The following is an 18,591-nucleotide window of genomic DNA, read 5'->3' on the forward strand; positions in this document are numbered from 1 at the left end:
TTTCCGATCATCGCGACCCACAGGTTGAGAACCGCTGGTCTAAGACATCCTAGATAGTTAAGTTATAATAATGTGGGCCAATCTATGTGTTGATTTTAGAGGGCTTTTAAAAAGACTAAGACCTATTTTAAAAGATTATTTATTTAAAAAGGAAATATCTAATTTTCAAAGATAAAACAATCTATTAGTTTTCTTGGATTGGCAAGATTTGTTGAATCCCATAACTGTGATCTGTCCAGGAATTGTTTGTGACTTTTTCCCTATGCCTCTGACCAAGGCAGAAACTATTTCTGAAAAGTAGAAGAAAGCCATCTGGGTAAATTAATAGAATCTGACAATATATATGATAAATTTAAGTAATTTAGTATCCATTGCCCGATTCTATAGGAAAAACAGTATGCTATTAAACATTGAACAGATGATTGAAATATATTAATTTTACTTTGTCAAGCTGCACTTTTTGGACTAGTGCATATTTAAAATAACAGTAAATAAAAACTAGGTTCTGCATTGTCATACATGTTTCTGTGACCCTCCCAATTTCTTTTTTTCTTTTTATTGAATTTATTGGGGTGATACTGGTTAACAAAATTATACAGGTTGCAGGTGCACAATTCTACAACACACCATCTGTACACAGTATTGCGTGTTCCCCACCCCAGGTCAAGTATCCTTCCATCACCACTTACCCCCTGTACCTCCACTGACAGCTGCCAACCTGCTCTCTGTCTATGAATCTGTCTCTATTTTGCTTGTTTGTTCATTAGATTCTACATATGGGTGAAATAATATGGTATTTGTCTTTCTCTGACTGGGTTATTTCACTTAGTATAATGCTCTCCAGGTTTATCCATGCTGTTGCAAAGAGTAAGATTTCCTTCTTTATATGGCCAAATAGTTGTGTAAACGTACTACAGCTTTTTTATCCATCCATCTACTGATGGACACTTGGGCTGCTTCCAAATCTTGGCTATTGTAAATAATGCTGCAGTGAACATAGGGGTGCATATATTCTTTTGAATTAGTGTTTCGGGTTTCTTTGGATAAATTCCCAGAAATGAAATTGTGTTCTTTCACCCCCTTTTTGAAGGGAGAACCTAACAATAAAACTAGATTTTTGCCATCTAGATAACCACCAGAGTTCAAGTGGAGATTTTTGTCAACTTTGAAACTGAAATGAAGCAGCCTATTTACCCTGCCCGGGCCAAGGGATACTTACAAGGGTATGCAAAATGACTTTTAAGAAGTCAGCCCTGTTGAGGATACAAACCATTAATTTAATACTGAAAGCATAGGTCTGTATCCCATCCGAGCTGTCCAACTTTTGATTAACTTAAAATATGCCTTTAAAGGGGAGATAATCCAAGGAGACTGTCAAATTTCTATAGAGTAAATTATATGGGTACCTTATGACCCTTGAAAACTGAAGTCAATAATAGAAGAGCTGACAGACTTGAACTAGAAGGGAATAGCAATAATAAAACAACATTTTATTATAATGTACAGTAAAATTAGGAAAAACCTTTAAAGTTTTCTGTTTTGCTTTGAAAATGGTTTCCTTTTGTTTTTTTGAACTTCAAATTAATAGGCATTAGCATAAACCTCATATCTATGTCAAAATAACACAAGGCGCATTGCTGTAGCACAGAATCATTTTAAAAATATATTTTATTGATTTTCTACAGAGAGGAAGGGAGAGGGATAGAGAGTTAGAAACATCGATGAGAGAGAAACATCGACCAGCTGCCTCCTGCACGCCCCCCAGTGGGGATGTGCCCGCAACCAAGGTACATGCCCGTGACCAGAATCGAACCCGGGACACTTGAGTCCGCAGGCCGATGCTCTAGCCACTGAGCCAAACCGGTTCGGCGAGAATCATTTTAAATCAAAACTTAACTGATACCTGTATCAAATACTTCTTTTTAAATAATTTGTTTTTTAAACATTGATTTTTTTTTTCTAGCAAGCCTCTTTTTTTTTAAATATATTTTATTGATTTTTTACAGAGAGGAAGGGAGAGAGACAGAGAGTCAGAAACATCGATGAGAGAGAAACACCAATCAGCTGCCTTCTGCACATCTCCTACTGGGGATGTGCCCGCAACCCAGGTACATGCCCTTGACCGGAATCGAACCTGGGACCTTTCAGTCCGCAGGCCGACGCTCTATCCACTGAGCCAAACCAGTTTCGGCTGGTTTCGGCTCTAGCAAGCCTCTTTATACCCATTTTTACCTCAGTAAATCACCAAGAGGTTATTGAATAAAGGTAATATCTATATTTAGGTTTTTCAAGGATTGTAACATAAATGAACAGTGGAATGTGTTTAGAATATATACTTTCCACATTGAGGACTTCATTTGCTTAATAACTTCCTTTATATTTGTTAATATTCTTTCTCATCCCATGCCAACATTTTACAGGTAAATTTTATTTAGAAATCTCTTCCAAGATTTATCAGTGTTATAATTAAACACAAACACAATTTTTATAAGATAATGAATTCCTTTATATTGCATACAAGATCACTGAGAGATAGAGGATAGTTTTCTTTGTTCTGATTTGACTTGTGTTTTTTTTTGTACAGCGCAATCCATAGCACTCTATTTCATTAACCAGACCCAATTCCAGACTTAATCAATGGAAAAGTAAAACTGGCACCTCTTGAATTAAAAATTACATCTAGATGCATATTGATCTTGTATTTGAGCCTGTTCAATCACTTTTGATATATTACTAGCATGTCATCATCACTCCTTTGTATTCTATGAAGAACATTTGGCAACCCAGTATTTAAAAAATATTTCTAACATTTTTGCCAAGTTACTATTTAAAATCAAACTGTGTCTAAATTTATCATCCTGCTACCAGAACTGACTCCCTTGCTGACTTTGTTTTGTCCATGCTATCATTGTCATTTTGCTTATCACAGATTTTAAAGTGCTGTTTCTCCTATGAATATGTACTTGACTGCTCCAAACCATGCTGACCTCTTCCTCTGATAAACTTAAAACACTTACCATTTATTTTTCGCTTTCATTTTTTGTTATTGTAGCATTATTGTGTAATCACAGTGTCCCCGTTTTTAGACTAGAGCCTTTTGAGACCCAAGACTGACAGTTTTACTCTGTAGCAGTAGGTTATGAATGAGGGGGTCCCAGGCCTGTCTGTCCCCATTCTCTGTTCCTGAGGAGTCAGTCATTTGGTTTCTTTTCAGTGTCCTCCTCATGCCCTACTTTTATTGGTCTAAACTTCATATTGCTCAACTTTTGGCTACTGTGATTCTGTTAGTATCTTGTGTTTATGAAGATTATGGATGATTTTTGGAGATTCTTGGGGTAATTTTATGGGAATACAGGGGAGTTTTTTTTTTTTTTTTTAGCTTTTTTTCTACCTCGGGATTCATTTTTAAACTCTACCACAACATTTCTTACCTCTTTATAATTCCTTCTAATAATATTTATTCATTTGTCAAAATATGTTTTGACAGTCTATATATCTTAGAAGCAATAGTCTGGATATATAAAAAAGGAGGATTAACCAGACTTTTACTTTTGGTACAGAATAAAAAGAAGAAAAACTATCAATTTCATAAAAATACATTTTCTTCCCATACCTTCTTGCTTACTATGTTGCTTTTATAGTCTGATGGGAACAGAGCAGGCAGAAATGTAAATAATTATAATATCATATTATATATGTCACTACAAAGTAAAGCTTATTTTATTTAGCCACCTGCCATTTTGTATATACCTTCTTTTGAGCCATAATTCTGTTGAATTGTAGATGGGACTCTAGAGATTTAGTATAATCTCATTTTAAAACGGAGAAAATTGAGGTAAGTGATTGCACAAGGTCACACATGTAGTTAATGAAGAAGTCAGGAATAGAGGCCACCTATCTCTTAAAGATTACTTTAGTAGGTGATAACATGTACATGTAAAAAAATAAAACAGTACAAAAAGGTGTACTGTGAAAGGTAAGTCTTCATCCTACCCCATCTCCCACTTCTTTCATTCTCTTCCCCAAGGTCAAGAACTTACCAGTTTCTTGGGCTTTCAAGAGCTGTTTTATGTATATGTACCCATATAAATGTCATTCCTCGTCACGCAAATGCTGGCATATTGTACATACTTTTCTGTACCTCGTTTTTTATCTTGTTTTAACAATATGTCTGAAAATTGTAGAAACCAGGTATTTTTATTCCTTGGTCCATGAACTTTCCATTTTTTACTATATTGCCTATCATTCAGACATCCAGTTTTTGCTAGTGGAAATAAAGTGTTAAATTGTTCTTTGTTTCCAGCATATCAATTTGAATACCACATGTGCAATATAATGTGTTCCACATTTTTATCAGAAAGAGATCATGGTCATTGATTTATTCTATGGTTAAGGTTGAAGTTAAAAAATCATAAGTGAAATATATATAATAATTACTGCTAGTTACAAAACATAGCTGATTGGAATATTTGCTATTCCATTAGATAAAGAAATGGCAGTGAAGTTTTTAGGGAAGTAATTTACCTTTAGACTTGTGTAAAAACCTGTGTGCTATGTGCAAAAACAGTTTAATATCTCAGTGCCAGTGAAAAGCAATGATTTTATAAATATCAAACCACAAATGTTTACCTTCTAAATTTTAAAATCTTCACCTTCATATAAAAAAATCACAGAAATAAATTTTTATTTGTTAAGTGAATCAGTTTTTAACTATTTTTTAATGTTCTTGGTAAGATTAATAATCTGTATAAAAATATATCCTCAATTTTGATCATTTTGGATTTATTTTGGCCAACTTACCTATCAATGCAATTGCTTTATTTTTCAGAGTTATTGATACCTATTAGAACTCCTTGATTTTAGCACTCTTGCATCAAACTGTATAAAAAATGACAAATTCTTTTTTAAAAAGTGTCCCATGCCAAATGTCCATGATAGGATTCATAGAGTAGAGATTAAGTATTTATATTTGGGCTAAATAATTTAATTATTCAGTAACCCAGCATTCTCCCTAATAATTTACTGAGTATTTCTCTCTGAAAAATAGTATCAATTATAACTTCATTACTGATTAGAAAAAGTTAATCAGATTAAAAGTATTTTTTAATAATACTGTCACAATAGTTAAAATTTAGTAGTAGAACAAGTAAGATTGTATCCTTGAGGTTCGTAGCATTAGTGCAGCTTTTGTGTGTGTTATCCTCAGCTCTTGACATGAGGTCCTATTGTTTCTTACTGTACTCTGACTTTGGAATTCTTGGTGTAAGATTGTAAGATTGTGACCTAAAATCTTGTCAAGAATTGTGATAAGTCATGCTAGGACCTGGCTGTACTTATAGGTCTCTCTCCTATGGAGATATTATCAGAAAACAAACAATGACAAGCAAAACACTCCAAATAGGATAAAACAAAACACCCTAAGTAACTGCATATTGTGTATATTTATGGACATGGGAAATGTCTTGATATATATTTTTAAAAATATATTGTATTGATTTTTTTTAAAAAAATATGTTTTATTGATTTTTTACAGAGAGGAAGGGAGAAGGATAGAGAGTTAGAAACATGGATGAGAGAGAAACATCGATCAGCTGCCTCCTGCACACCCCCTACTGGGGATGTGCCCGCAACCAAGATTCATGCCCTTGACCGGAATCTAACCTGGGACCCTTGAGTCCGCAGGCCGATGCTCTAGCCACTGAGCCAAACCGGTCAGGGCTTGATATATATATATATTTTTTTTACAGAGAGGAAGGGAGAAGGAGAGGGATAGAGAGTTAGAAACAGCGAATCAGCTGTCTCCTGCACACCCCCTACTGGGGATGTGCCCGCAGCCAAGGTACATGCCCTTGACCGGAATCGAACCTGGGACCCTTCAGTCACAGGCCGATGCTCTATCCACTGAGCCAAACCGGTCAGGGCGGAAATGTCTTGATATTTATTCTTTAGTAAAAGTTTATATGTCTGAGTTCTATTTGAACTTTTTGTTTAGGTGACTAATCCTTTTGATAAGTGAAACAAATACTTATTTGTGCCATTAAAAAAACAAATTCAACTTCTCTGAACACTATGTTTTGTTCCTCCTTTTCCCATCATTTCCATTTCTAATTAAATGGTTCTATTGTGCATGTGTGTATGTGCACGTGAGTGGGTGTGCATATTTGAAGTCACATAACCATGTAGTTTGAGGATGGTGAGCAGGAAGACAGAGGGCAGGCTTGCCTCCCTGCCAGGCCTCACAGGTAACTTCGACATGGCTACTTTCTAAGGCTGGCCCTGATTATTCACCTGGCAAGGTGATTGGGTGGGAGAGGACTGTCACTCTAGCCTCGTAGATACTGGTGTATAAATACCACAATGCTAGTTTTTAAAATTTGCAATGAGAAGTATTAGGCACACTCACTCCTCATATTTATGGTTCAATGTATTTTCTTAGTGGACAAATCTACATGGAAAACTAAATTACATTCATAAGGTTGCTTGATGAGCATTGGGTCAGCTCTCTGATCAATATCAGGAAGCTCTGGTAGTGTGATACGTTCATCTTTCCCATAGGAAGATAGAGGGTGGGGCAAAAGTAGGTTTACAATTGTTAGTATAGACTATAATATAGTAAATAATATAAGAATAAACTCTTTTGTGTACTCACAACTATAAGCCTACTTTTGTCCCATCCTGTACTTGCCACTCAGACCAGATATTTTTCAATTTTTAGAGTTATCCTTTCTATTAGACCAGGGTGCAGGCACATGGCCAGTTTTTACTTTTTTGGTTTCATTTCTTACAGAGTTACTGTAGACCAGGGGTCCTCAAACTACGGCCCGCAGGCCACATGCAAATACAAATATTGTATTTGTTCCCGTTTTGTTTTTTTACTTCAAAATAAGATTTGTGCAGTGTGCATAGGAATTTGTTCATAGTTTCTTTTTTTTTTTTTTTAACTATAGTCCAGCCCTCCAACGGTCTGAGGGACAGTGAACTGGCCCCCTGTTTAAAAAGTTTGAGGATCCCTGCTGTAGACTGTCTCCTTTAGTACTTTTTCCCATTAGAGTTTATTAAAATTGCGCTAATGTATGTAAAACACTTAACCTAATTCCTGGCATATCAGTAAATAAATGATAACTAATATTAATAAGTGCAACTGGTGTTGAATTCAGGTCATCTTGATACTTGTAATGTCAAAGACAGTCTTTTATGCCATTTCTATAGATGATTGATCTATCTCATCTTTCACATTTTTTTATCCTTTAATTCTTTTTAACTCCTTAATGTCATTTACTCTTAATATTGAATCCATAAGCTAATTAGGACAGTCAGTTTTGGCTCTGCATGATTTTGCTACTATTTTGTTTTTGACATTTTGATTTTTTCAGAATTTTAGTTTCTTGTTTCAAAATACTCTATTCCCCATAGTTCCCCTATCTGTAATGTGAATTTAATGAAAGAGATGACGTTCAAGTTACTGCTCCGCCCTAGGGGGAAAAATATACCTTTGTATCTTAGTAAGTGATGTCAGTTGTAGTCCTTTCCGTCTACTCATGCTTACCTCCATTCCAGGCTCTGCTTGCATTCTTTCTCACAGAGTGTGAAGGTATTTAGAAAGTGGTGGCAGCAGCTGAAGCCTCAGCACAGGGGGATGGCCATGGAACTGGGAGGCAATGGGTGAGAAACGGGTGGACGTTTGATGATGGCGAATTCAGCAGCCAACAGTGACATTACAGATCTGACAAATACACAGTTGACAAATCAAAACTTTTTGTGTGCGAATGAGAAGAGAAAGGAATAATTGAGATTAGTCCGTGGATCACTCCAGCAACAATAAGCCTTGTCAGCCTTCCCCTCTCCATGATGTGGCGATTACTTATTCTTCTAAGAGTGGCAAAGGAGATTTGTGAGAACAGTGGGAAAATTGCCAGAGCTCCTTCTGGTCTTTGTAAAAATACAGATTATAGTGCATTTTTGAAGCTGGTGGTCTCAGAACCACACTCTGAGAACAGTCTTAGCAAACATTGTGGACGTTCAGAAAATGGATACATCATTTCAGACTGCAGTATTCAGGGAAAGCTTATCAGAATGGCTTTGGTCTGGGTCTTGAGGGATGGACATCATTTGACTAGATGATAGGAGGGAAAAGACATTTTGTTGATGGGTGAAATGCCAAGAACAAAGGATCAGGTGGGAAATAATACTGTATGTAGGGAGAGGGGAGAGTCAAGTAATTTGGTGCGAAGGTTCTTAAATACAGTCCATGAAGGAGAATTACGGCAGTGCCTCTATTAAGTCATTTCACTCCGGAGTTGGAAAAAGTGGGCGCTATGCCATTTTTGTTCAGCACATGACTGGATGAAACTAGTATTGATGCCTCTCAGTGCACCAAGCTTCATGTTTTCATGTGCTCTCTGATGTCATCAAAGAATTCCATTTTACGATGTTTTTTGGAAATGGGAAAGAGTGTCAACATCTTTAAAATTCTCTTGTTTTTCTCTCAATAAATATTCAAACAGGAGAAAAAATGGTGGCACTTTGGGGGCAGATGTATACCTGGTGATGTTCATTAAGGACACATCATGGTGTTCCTGCTTTGATGAGGAAAGGATAGCCACTTGTCATTGTGTCTTTTTATTTTCCATATAAGCAGCTGTCACCAGAGGTATTACCAAGAGGTATTACCAAGAAATAGGAACAGAATATGATATTTTTCTCTCCCAGACAGAAATTTGCTGCCTTTCCAGAAGTCTTAATTGACCTTGAAGGCAGAGGAAAAAATGTGACTTTAACCTGAGAGTCTTGGGGGAATGTAGTGTTCCGTATAGAGGCTACCGTAACCTGACAAAGCATGCTGTGGAATTCTGCATTTGTTCTATGTACCTTTGAGTCAAGGATTTCAACACTTGTTGCCACGGAAAAAAATGTTACACTTGATTATCAGAAATGATGTATGCGTTGCTGTCTCAAAGACCATATCATAATTTCAACTCAGTGGGCCAAAATTCACTGGAATTTACTACTGGGCAGTTAGAAGTATTTTTAATTATTTTTTTCAGGAAGTCACCTCTATTTTTCATGGAAAATGTGAGGGAGGCATAATCCTTTGTAAATAATGTTTTTATTTATTTCTTATGTTCAGGAAGTCAGTTTCCAGTGCAGTAAAATAAAGTACATTGTGTATGCATTTCTGTGCTTGGGATGAATTTGAGCAAAGGAATGACAGGAAGTTAGCTCATCTGAAGAATATGGTGGAAAGGGGAGCTTTGGCAGGACTCGGGTGGGATGGTTTAGGGAGTCAGGTTAGCCCCTGTATCTGAGTTATTCTAATAATCTGAAGGTAATTTTCTAGATTGAGCTCGTGTGTGTGTGTGTGTGTGTGTGTGTGTGTGTGTGTGTGTGTGTGTGTTTAAATGTCTGCGACAATAGGCACTCAAAATGTCAAACAAATTGCTGTATGGATAGAAAGTTGGGCGATAGCCCCCCAAATAAATACTCTTCTGTTTCAAACCTGTTATGATAAATCACTTGGTGATAAGGTTTTAGGGGAGAAAATGCTTTTAAAAAAAGTTCATACAGCTTTCTTTTTGTTCAGGAGCAGTTGGTTAACACAAACTTTTGGCCTCTTAGGATTTTATCTTCATAAATTATATTTCTGATATTTTTTTTTTTTTTTTTTTTTTTTTTTTTTTTTTACTAAATGTATGCCTTTAGACATGATAACTTTTATTCAGTACCTTCAGAGGGAAGGAAACTTGCAGGATGGTGTGGTTTAAGTCACATTCCAATCAACATCGGAGTTTAGATTTGTTCATTAAGTTAAACCAACCTGACAGCTCTGAGGTCACTTTGGCTTGAAATGTCACTGGAACTTGTGATGGATCTTCTGTCAATTCAATAACAGCCCTGGAACCCTGCCCCCATGTCATATTAGTATAATTTTATTTTCATCCTGTGTATTTTCCTGGAATATAGGTTAGCTAAACAGATTCCCTGCCCCAAATTTTTAATCTGTTATGTTTGGAAGACCAAGATGTTTAAATTCAGACTCTAGTTCATTGTAATATTTTAGTTTTGCTCCTACTAAGTTCTTTCAAGTTAAAGAGAAAAATTATTGAATACATTGTTAAAACATTGGTATTATCTAAATATTTCTAAAATATGGTCATTTTTTTGTTTTTAGCAAACGTTGTGTTCCCAGGTCTGTGGAGATAACAATCAAATTAAGTGTGTTAGAAACCCAGAAAGCATTCCCTCCCCTCTCCCCAAAGTAGAAATGTTTAATAAAGGTGAGGTAGAACTTCAAAAAAGATGGTTTTGATAAACTGTAATGGTTAAGGGATAAGTTGCTCTGTAATATTGTGATTACTTAGAACCTTTGAGGAGATAAACTAGTTCTGTAGGACATTCATTAATCCTTAAAATCTTTTGATTTCCATCACTTTGCTACACAACATGAAATAATTATTTTAATAAATTTGAATTGGGAGAAAGAATGAGTATATAAGAATAGAGAAAAATTCCTTTGAATCATCCTGTTTTTAAAATTTATTTACTTTAATATTTTTTTATTTTTCAGTTAGAGTTGAGGTACAGCATAAGCCTGTATTTTTATTATAAAAATAAAATATGCTTATTGTTTACAATTTGGGCAATAAAGGTTACCTGCGGCCTCATCACCGGAGATAAGCAGTTAACATCTTGGAGTCTTTCCATTATTTTATACAGGTGTGGTGTGTTGTGTATGTATACACGTGGACACACAAGCATACACACGCCACAATCGGGGATGAAACTTTTTTTTTTTTTATTCCATGTGGTACACTTTCCCAGATGATTGGGTATCATTTTTCATCACTATAGATTCTGCACCGAATACCCCGGGTGAAAATTTTGTATGCATTCATAATTATTATTGAAGGGAAAATCCTGAACTGGAATTTCTAGGGCAAAGGGCACTAACAAATGCGAGGGCGCGGATACACGTTCCTAACGGGCTGGAACACGCCGCCTGCGACTCGGTCCCGACGGCACAGGTGCACCTCCGGGGCCGGCACAGGTGCACCTCCGGGGCCGGCACAGGTGCACCTCCGGGGCCGGCACAGGTGCACCTCCGGGCCGGCACAGGTGCACCTCCGGGGCCGGCACAGGTGCACCTCCGGGCCGGAGTGGCAGCCGGACCGCCTGTTGGGCGCGAGTGGCGCGCGGAGCTGGGGTCGCGGCTCTGGTGGCGGGAGGCGCCGGCGTTGCCCGTTTCTAACCGGCGTGTCTTTGTCTCTCTCCCTGGGGACCGCTGCCGCCCGGCCGAAGCCTCGGGAAGCCGTCGCCCCGCAGCGCCGCCCCGCGCCCCGCCGCCCCGGGGAGCCGCTGCCCGTCGGCGGCCGTCACCACGCGCCAGGCCGCCGCCAGCTGCCGCGCGAAGCTCCGCGGGGGCGCCGCCCGGGAGCGCCAGCTCGCCGCCCGCGGCCTCCGCAAGCCCGCGCCCCCGTGAGCCAGCGCCGCCGCCGGCCGGCGGGACGACGCCAGCCCCGAGCACAGCTCCGATACCTCAGGCGCCTCGCCGCGTCCCGCCCTCCAGGCCCTCCTTCCCCTCGGCGAGCTCCGCGGCCGCGCTCGCGGACCCACCCCCGCCCCGACGGCCCGGGCTCCCCCCGGAGCGGGGCCCGCAGCCCCGGGAGCACCTGTGCCTTAGGGCGGCGGGGGAGGAGGCCTCGCCGCCGGTGCCGCTCGCGAGCAGGACTTCCTCCTCCCGCCTGCCCCCCCCTGGCTTTGAGAACCCTGCCCCGGGCGCTGCCGTCCTCCCCCTCCTCCACGTAATTTATCGACTCCTAGCAGTTCTTCTGGTTAGTTCTTCAAAGCCTAGACCCCGCGTTAGTCCTCGCCACCGCCAGCCCTGCCCGGAGCCCGACGATGGTGTCCATGGTGTGCACACCCCCAGGGCCCCGGCGATCGGCACGGTCTGCAGCTGCGGATGCCTCGCTGCGGTGGGCCTCGAACTCCTGCTGGGAACCTCCTCTCCAGTGGCCATTTCCCGCTCCGAGTCAGCCCGGCTCCCTTCCGCACCTGCCCGCTGCCCTCGGGGAGTGCACTGCGCGGGGGTGGCCGAGGGTGCTGCCCGGCCCGTCCCGTCCCCGCCGAGGCTGAGCGCGGCCAGGTGTCCAGGACGGCCCTTCGCCCTCCGGTGAGACGCGGGGCCCCTCCAGCAGCGACCTGGGCGGGGGCGGCAGCAGCCTGGCCGGACTTGCTTGGAACCGCTGCGCGGAGGCTAAAGCCCTTCCTGCCCGTGCCTGTCTCCTTTCCTGCGTCGGACTTGCATTCTGGTGTGAAGGCCGCCCCCTCCCTGCTTCTAATTCCTTCCCTTACCCTTCACTGGTGTTACCTCAATAAAACTCTTGCAAGCCGAACCCCGCCTCGGTGTCTGATTCTAGGAGGGCCTGAGCGGACACCTTATCAGACATTCCACCCTGATCACCATTGTCCTATCCTGCCCGATCCTTGGTCCACTGACAGCTACTTCACAGACTTCATTTTCCCACTCCTTAGGAGCCCCTTCCTGGATTTCCTCCCTTCCTTCCTAGCCGAGATCCCACGGCCCATCACTGTAGTCACCTCCTTGAACTACAATAGTTTCAGCAGTCTTGAACCTGAATTCCTTCCAATGTACTTTTCTGTAAAATCCCAACCCTACTGGGGCAATCGAACATTTTCTCCAAGAAAAGCACACAGGGCCGCCAGCCAGTACTGCTTTCAGTCTGGTACCTCAACCCTCAGATCGGTGCCACTGTTCCTTCTGCAGCGCCAGTTTCCTCTGAAGCGGCTCTTCACACCTCTTAATCTCCTCAACGTTTTCTGACCCCCTCCTCCCGGTTTACTCCAATTTCCCTTGGAAAATAGAAGACACTACATACGCACTTCCTCATCTTTTCACCGCAAGACCCCGCCTCCAACCCATCGACCTCGGTAACCATCTTCTTTCTGTGGCTGGGGAGAAGGCTTCGCGGGCCAGCTCCTCCTCGTGAGCTCTGGGTCCTCTCCCCTCTTGCGGTTTCAAGAACTTACCCCTTTCTCTCTTCTGCATCATCAATCTCTGTCTCGAATGAATCCTTACCAGAGTGCAGAGATGCTCCAGCGACCCTCATCTTAACCAAACCTTCCCTTGTGCACATCTTCTCATCAATGAGCCATGTTCTCAGCTGTCCTTCATAACCAAATCCCTTGATGGAATTATCCTTATACCTATATTGTTTTTATTTTCTAATCTTCTATTCACTTTAAAATCCACAATGTGACTTCCCCATCACCAGCACTGAAAGTGTCCATGTTAAGGTCACAGTCACTTCCATATTACCCTACCCCCAAAAGAGTATTTTCCTGTCCCCGCCTTGATCACTCTCTGCCTCGTTAAATCTTCTCTCTTCATATCTAAGGCACTATTCTCTCCTGGTTTTCTTCTTGCTTCACTGATCGCTCCTCAGTGTTATGCTACATCTCCTGACTAACTTGGAAAAGTTGAGGTTTCTCACGTCCATTTGGGCCCTTCTTTCCTTTCCACGTTCTTTCCCAGGGTGATCATATCAATTTCTAGAGATTTAAGTGTATGTTTTAGATGTATGTTTCCCACCTTGACCTTTCCTTAAGTTCTAGACTCAAATGTCTAATTGCTTGCTCAATATCTTTCTTTGGATGATACAGATCTCCCAAACTTAACGTGTCCTCATTCTCACCCCAAACTTATTTCCTTCATTTCCCCCTATTATAATAAACTAGAGGCTCAGTGCACAAAATTTGTGCATGGGTAGGGTCCCTAGGCCTGGCCAACGATCAGGGCCGATCGGGCCTTCTGGCTGCTGGCCTGGGCCTTCCTTCGTTCCGCGCCGCCCCCTGGTGGTCAGTGCATGTCATAGCGAGCGATCAAACTCCCGGTCTCCTGGTCGAACTCCGGAGGGGTCACTTTGCATGTTGGCCTTTTATATATATAGATAGCACCACCATCCGACCAATTGCTGATGCTAGAAACCTAGGCATCATCTTTGATTCTTTTCATGACCTCTCTCTTACATCAAATAGACCATCATAAGCTATCAGTTTAATCTTCAAAAGATATCTTTAATCTGTCTGCTTCTTTCCATTTTCAATGCCATCAGTTAATCCTGATGAATATTTTTTTCTTAACTGACAGCCAGTCCTTCCTGGTCTCTCTGATTCCACTCTTGACCCAAGACCCACTTCTTGATAGAATGGCAACAATGACCTTACTCATAAATTGAGTAAAATGTTCTCATTAGATAACATGTAAACTCCTTCAGTGATCATAGAACCTGCACAATCTGGCCCTTACCTATATCTCGAACCCCATGTACGCTCCTCTGTTTATTGCCCATGATGCAGCCACACTGGTTCCTCCAGCATGCCGAGATCGTTTCTGCACCTCAGGGGCTTAGTAAATGCTGTATCTCTGCTTAAGCTGCTCTCCTTGGCTATCCTCTTCCCCCATCCCAACCTTGTCCTTTAGGTAGGTTAAATACAACATCCGTTTGTTTGTTTGTTTGTTAATCTTCACATAAGAATATTTTCCCATTGATTTTTAGAGAGAGTGGAAGGAAGAGAGATTGAGACACATTAACTGGTTGCCTCCTGCAAGCACCCTGACCAGGGCTGGGGATCGAGCCTGCAACCGAGGTAGGTGCCCTTGACCAGAATCGAACCAGGGACTCTTCAATCCATGGGCTGACACTTTATCCATTGAGCCAAACTGGCTAGAGTTAAATACAACATCTTAAGAAAGGCCTGCCCAGAGCATTGATTGAAAGTAGTCTCTCTCCTGTCCTTTGTTCAGTTCTTTACTCAAATTCCTTATCTCAATTTGGAACATTATTTATTTTATTTACTGTGTGTGTGTGGTTAGCAGTTTGCCATACTGGAATGAATGAGGAAAGAGACTATGTCTGGATGTCTAGATTCTTCAGCAATGTTTTCCCAGCCCCTAAAACAAAACTGGGCACATATTAGGGGCATAATAAGTAACTGTTGAAGGAATGAATAAACACATTTGCTAATTTTTCTTTTGGGAATTCACTTTTTATTGATTTGTAAGAGCTCTTTATATATTAAAATCACTAACCATTTGTTCTGTATGCTACAAACATTTTGCCCCTATCATATATGTACCAATTTAATTCATGCTGTTTTTGATATACAGAAATATTACATTTTTAATTTAGATAAATTTATCTTTTCTTTCATGATTTCTGCTTTTGGTGATATGTTTTTAAAAGTCTTCTCCATCTCAATGTTATATAAATATTTGTCTATTTTCTTAAAAAATGTTTAAATTTAAATCTTTAAATGAAATTTATTTTTCATATAGATGTGACTAAGGCTCTAAATATTTATTTAGTTGTTGCATCATTAATTATTGAAAACTCTCTTTACTGTTTTGAAAATTTCATGTTTATCAAATATTAGATTCTTATATATGCTTGGAGTGCTTCTGGATTTTATTTGTTTGTTTTTTGATACCCTTCTCTATTTCTGAACCATGCTGTCATTTTATACTGTGATTTTATAATTTGCTTTATTGTGTGATTACCTTTATAATGGGGTAAACATTATTCTTCTTTTTCAAAATATTTTTAGCTATATATGTACATTTATATTTCAAGATAAACATTAGTTATATTTTCATCAAGTTTCAAAAGAAATTCTACTGACATTTTGTTTAGATTTGCTTTAATGTTATAGATTAATTGGGGGTAGAATTGCAATCTTTGTAATATTAATTTTTCCATTCAGGTAATTGTCACATGTCAAGGTTATTGAAGGCTTTTTATATATTCCTCAGTAATTTGTAGACCCTGCATATTTCTTATTAATATTATTAGGTATTTCATATCTTTGTTGGGATTATTTTCTCATTATGTTTTATAACTGGTCACTCCTTACAGGGTCAACGTATTGATTTCTGTATTTGGCAACTTTTGTGAACTCTTTCATTAATCTTGCTAGTTGACTCTCCTTTAGGTAGACTATCATTTGAAGTGTAACTAATGATAATTTTCTCTCTTTCTTTACAATATTTATACCGCATATATTAAATAAATGATGGTGTTAATTTTCCTCTTTTCCTGACTTTTAAGAAATGCCATTAATATTTCATCAGTTTCTAATGTTAGCTGTTGGAGTGAAATAGAAGTCTTTACCAGGTGAAGGAGGTGGTTTCCTGGTTCAAGTATGCTAAACATTTACTGAAAATTTTTGTTGAATTATATTAAACATATTCTTGGAAACTAGAAATTATCGCATGGTTTTATTCCCTGGACCTATTATTACAATAAATTATTTTAATAGATTTTTCAATATTGGATTATTTCTCCATGAGATGCATCCTCTTTCATCATGGCAAGTTGTTTTTTTTCTCTCAGTATAATAATATTGAATTCAGCTTTTTACATTTAATTTAATTTAATTTAAATTTTATTTAGGGTAATTAGATTTATATTCATGAATAAGATTTGAGTATAGTTTACATTTTTATATTCTTCTTTTATCAGATTCCAGAATATGTCCTATCCTCTAGATTGGTATAGAGTATAGAAATTGCCTATTATTTGAAAGTTTGGAGGAACTCACCCATAGTATTGTTTAGGGCCCAACCTATTTTTAAGGGCAGAAGATAAATTTCTGAAAACAGATTATATTGAAGATAAATTTCTAGACAGGTTAATTACTAATGCTTTATAAATTTAAAAAATAATGTTTAAAGAAAATTATGCATTTTTACAGAATTTGAAAGTTTATTAGTAGATTTCTATATGTAATTAAAATATTTTGTCTATATTTGTAGTTATAAATTTTTTTTCATTTCTAACCTTTTTAGGTACATTTTTTAAAAAATTTAGTCTTGCCAGTCTTTTAAAGGAGCCAACACTTAGCTACTTTAGAAATTACATTTTTTTTTATATTTTCAACATTATTAATATAACTTTTACTCCTTATTAATTTCTTCTTTATTATTTTCTTAAGTTTATTTTGTTGTTTTCTGAATGTTTCTTTGTAATTAATGACTTAGTTCATTTATTTTAATTTTTTCTTTAGTAATAGGACACATAAGACTATACATTTACCTCTCAACACAGCTTTGCATCTCAAAAGTTTTGGTATGTAGTCTCTTAATTGTTGCTATTTAAAACAATGGATTATAATTACTGTTTTTATTTCATTTTTGATCGGTTTTATTTAGGTAGTATTGGGAGGTTTTTGTTATTAATTCTGATTCCTTTTTAATAAAGAATAAATTTATTAATATTTATGTTGCTATTTTAATAAAGAACTAATTATGTTTGGAAAAAGTGAAGTTATCTGTGAAGTGGTCTTATCTGAACTTATTTATATACAAGCAGTACCTAGAGTTCCTTGTTACAAGAGCCAATTAAATGTGCCAATTAGTGGTGATATACTAATTCCCGACAATTTACTGGAATTATAATTTACTGTAATTGTGATTTCTATATAATGTCCTAGTTACTTAAGTAAAAGACAAGAAAGAGCTTTAAAAATGTTTATTGCCCCCAGCCAGTATGGCTCAGTGGTTGAGCATTGACCTATGAACTGGGGAGGTCATGGTTTGATTCATGGTCAGGGCATATACCTGGAGTTGTGGCTCAATCCCCAGTGTGGGGCATGCAGGAGGCAGTCAATCGATGATTCTCTCTCATCATTGATGTTTCTCTCCCTCTCCCTTACTCTCTGAAATCAATAAAAATATTTTTTAAAACGTTTTTTGCATCAAAACCCCCGGTGATACAGAATTAAATAATCATCTAATAATTAGAAAAACTCATTATCAAAGTTTATTGACTCAGGCCGGTGTGACTCAGTGGTTGAGTGTTGACCCATGAACCAAGAGATCGTAGTTCGATTCCCAGTCGGGACACATGCCGGAGTTGCAAGTTCCATCCCCAGTAGGGGGTGGGCAGGAGGTAGCTGATTAATGATTCTCTTTGATCATTGATGTTTCTATCCTCCTTTCCCTCTCCCTTCCTCTCCCTGAAGTCAATAAAAATATATTTTTTAAAAAGTTTACCAACTCAGGAAGTATTTGAAAATTGTGAACATGGACTTAATCAGAAAATTTTGGCATTAGAACACTTTTCTTTTAGACTTGACAAAGGTAGTTTTAAAAATACTTAATTTTATAATTACAAATGTAATTCATGCACATAAATAAAATAAAAATTACTTATTACTATACCATCCAGAAAAACACATACTTAACATTTTGTTGTATTTCCTTCTAGAACTGTTTCTGTAGAATATTCTTTCTTTTTGACAAAATTGGGCTCATATTCTTTTGTACCATGGTTTTGTTTTGTTATAGACTATTTGCGAGTATTTCCCTATTATGTAAGGAAGTAGAGATGTTTGGGAATTGGTTTATTTCAGTATTAGTAACATTAGCATTGGGCTGTTTGTGCTGTGGTTTCTATGCTGAGACTGCTTGCTTTTCAGGTCTGGTCCTTGAAGACTCCCCTGATAATCATCCATTTAACTCCTTTGTTCCTTAAACTAGTTATAAATAGTTTTTGTCACTTGTACTCAATTATGACT

The 18,591-nt window shown here is 38.7% G+C and overlaps 1 protein-coding gene across 3 annotated transcripts in view; it reads left to right on the forward strand.

The window, feature by feature from the left end:
* Window positions 1-12,389, forward strand: part of ZNF800 (zinc finger protein 800) — a 53,863-nt gene extending 41,474 nt beyond the window's left edge. For all 3 annotated transcript variants that reach the window (XM_036328788.1, XM_036328790.1, XM_036328789.1), the window contains one exon: window positions 11,296-12,389. In XM_036328788.1, the coding sequence (XP_036184681.1) occupies window positions 11,296-11,476 (181 nt within the window). In that variant the 3' untranslated portion in view covers window positions 11,477-12,389. The remainder of the gene's footprint in view (window positions 1-11,295) is intronic.
* The last annotated feature ends 6,202 nt before the right edge of the window (window positions 12,390-18,591 follow it).

This window comes from Myotis myotis, unplaced genomic scaffold, assembly GCF_014108235.1.
Source record: "Myotis myotis isolate mMyoMyo1 unplaced genomic scaffold, mMyoMyo1.p scaffold_m19_p_11, whole genome shotgun sequence".
Lineage (NCBI taxonomy): Eukaryota > Metazoa > Chordata > Mammalia > Chiroptera > Vespertilionidae > Myotis > Myotis myotis.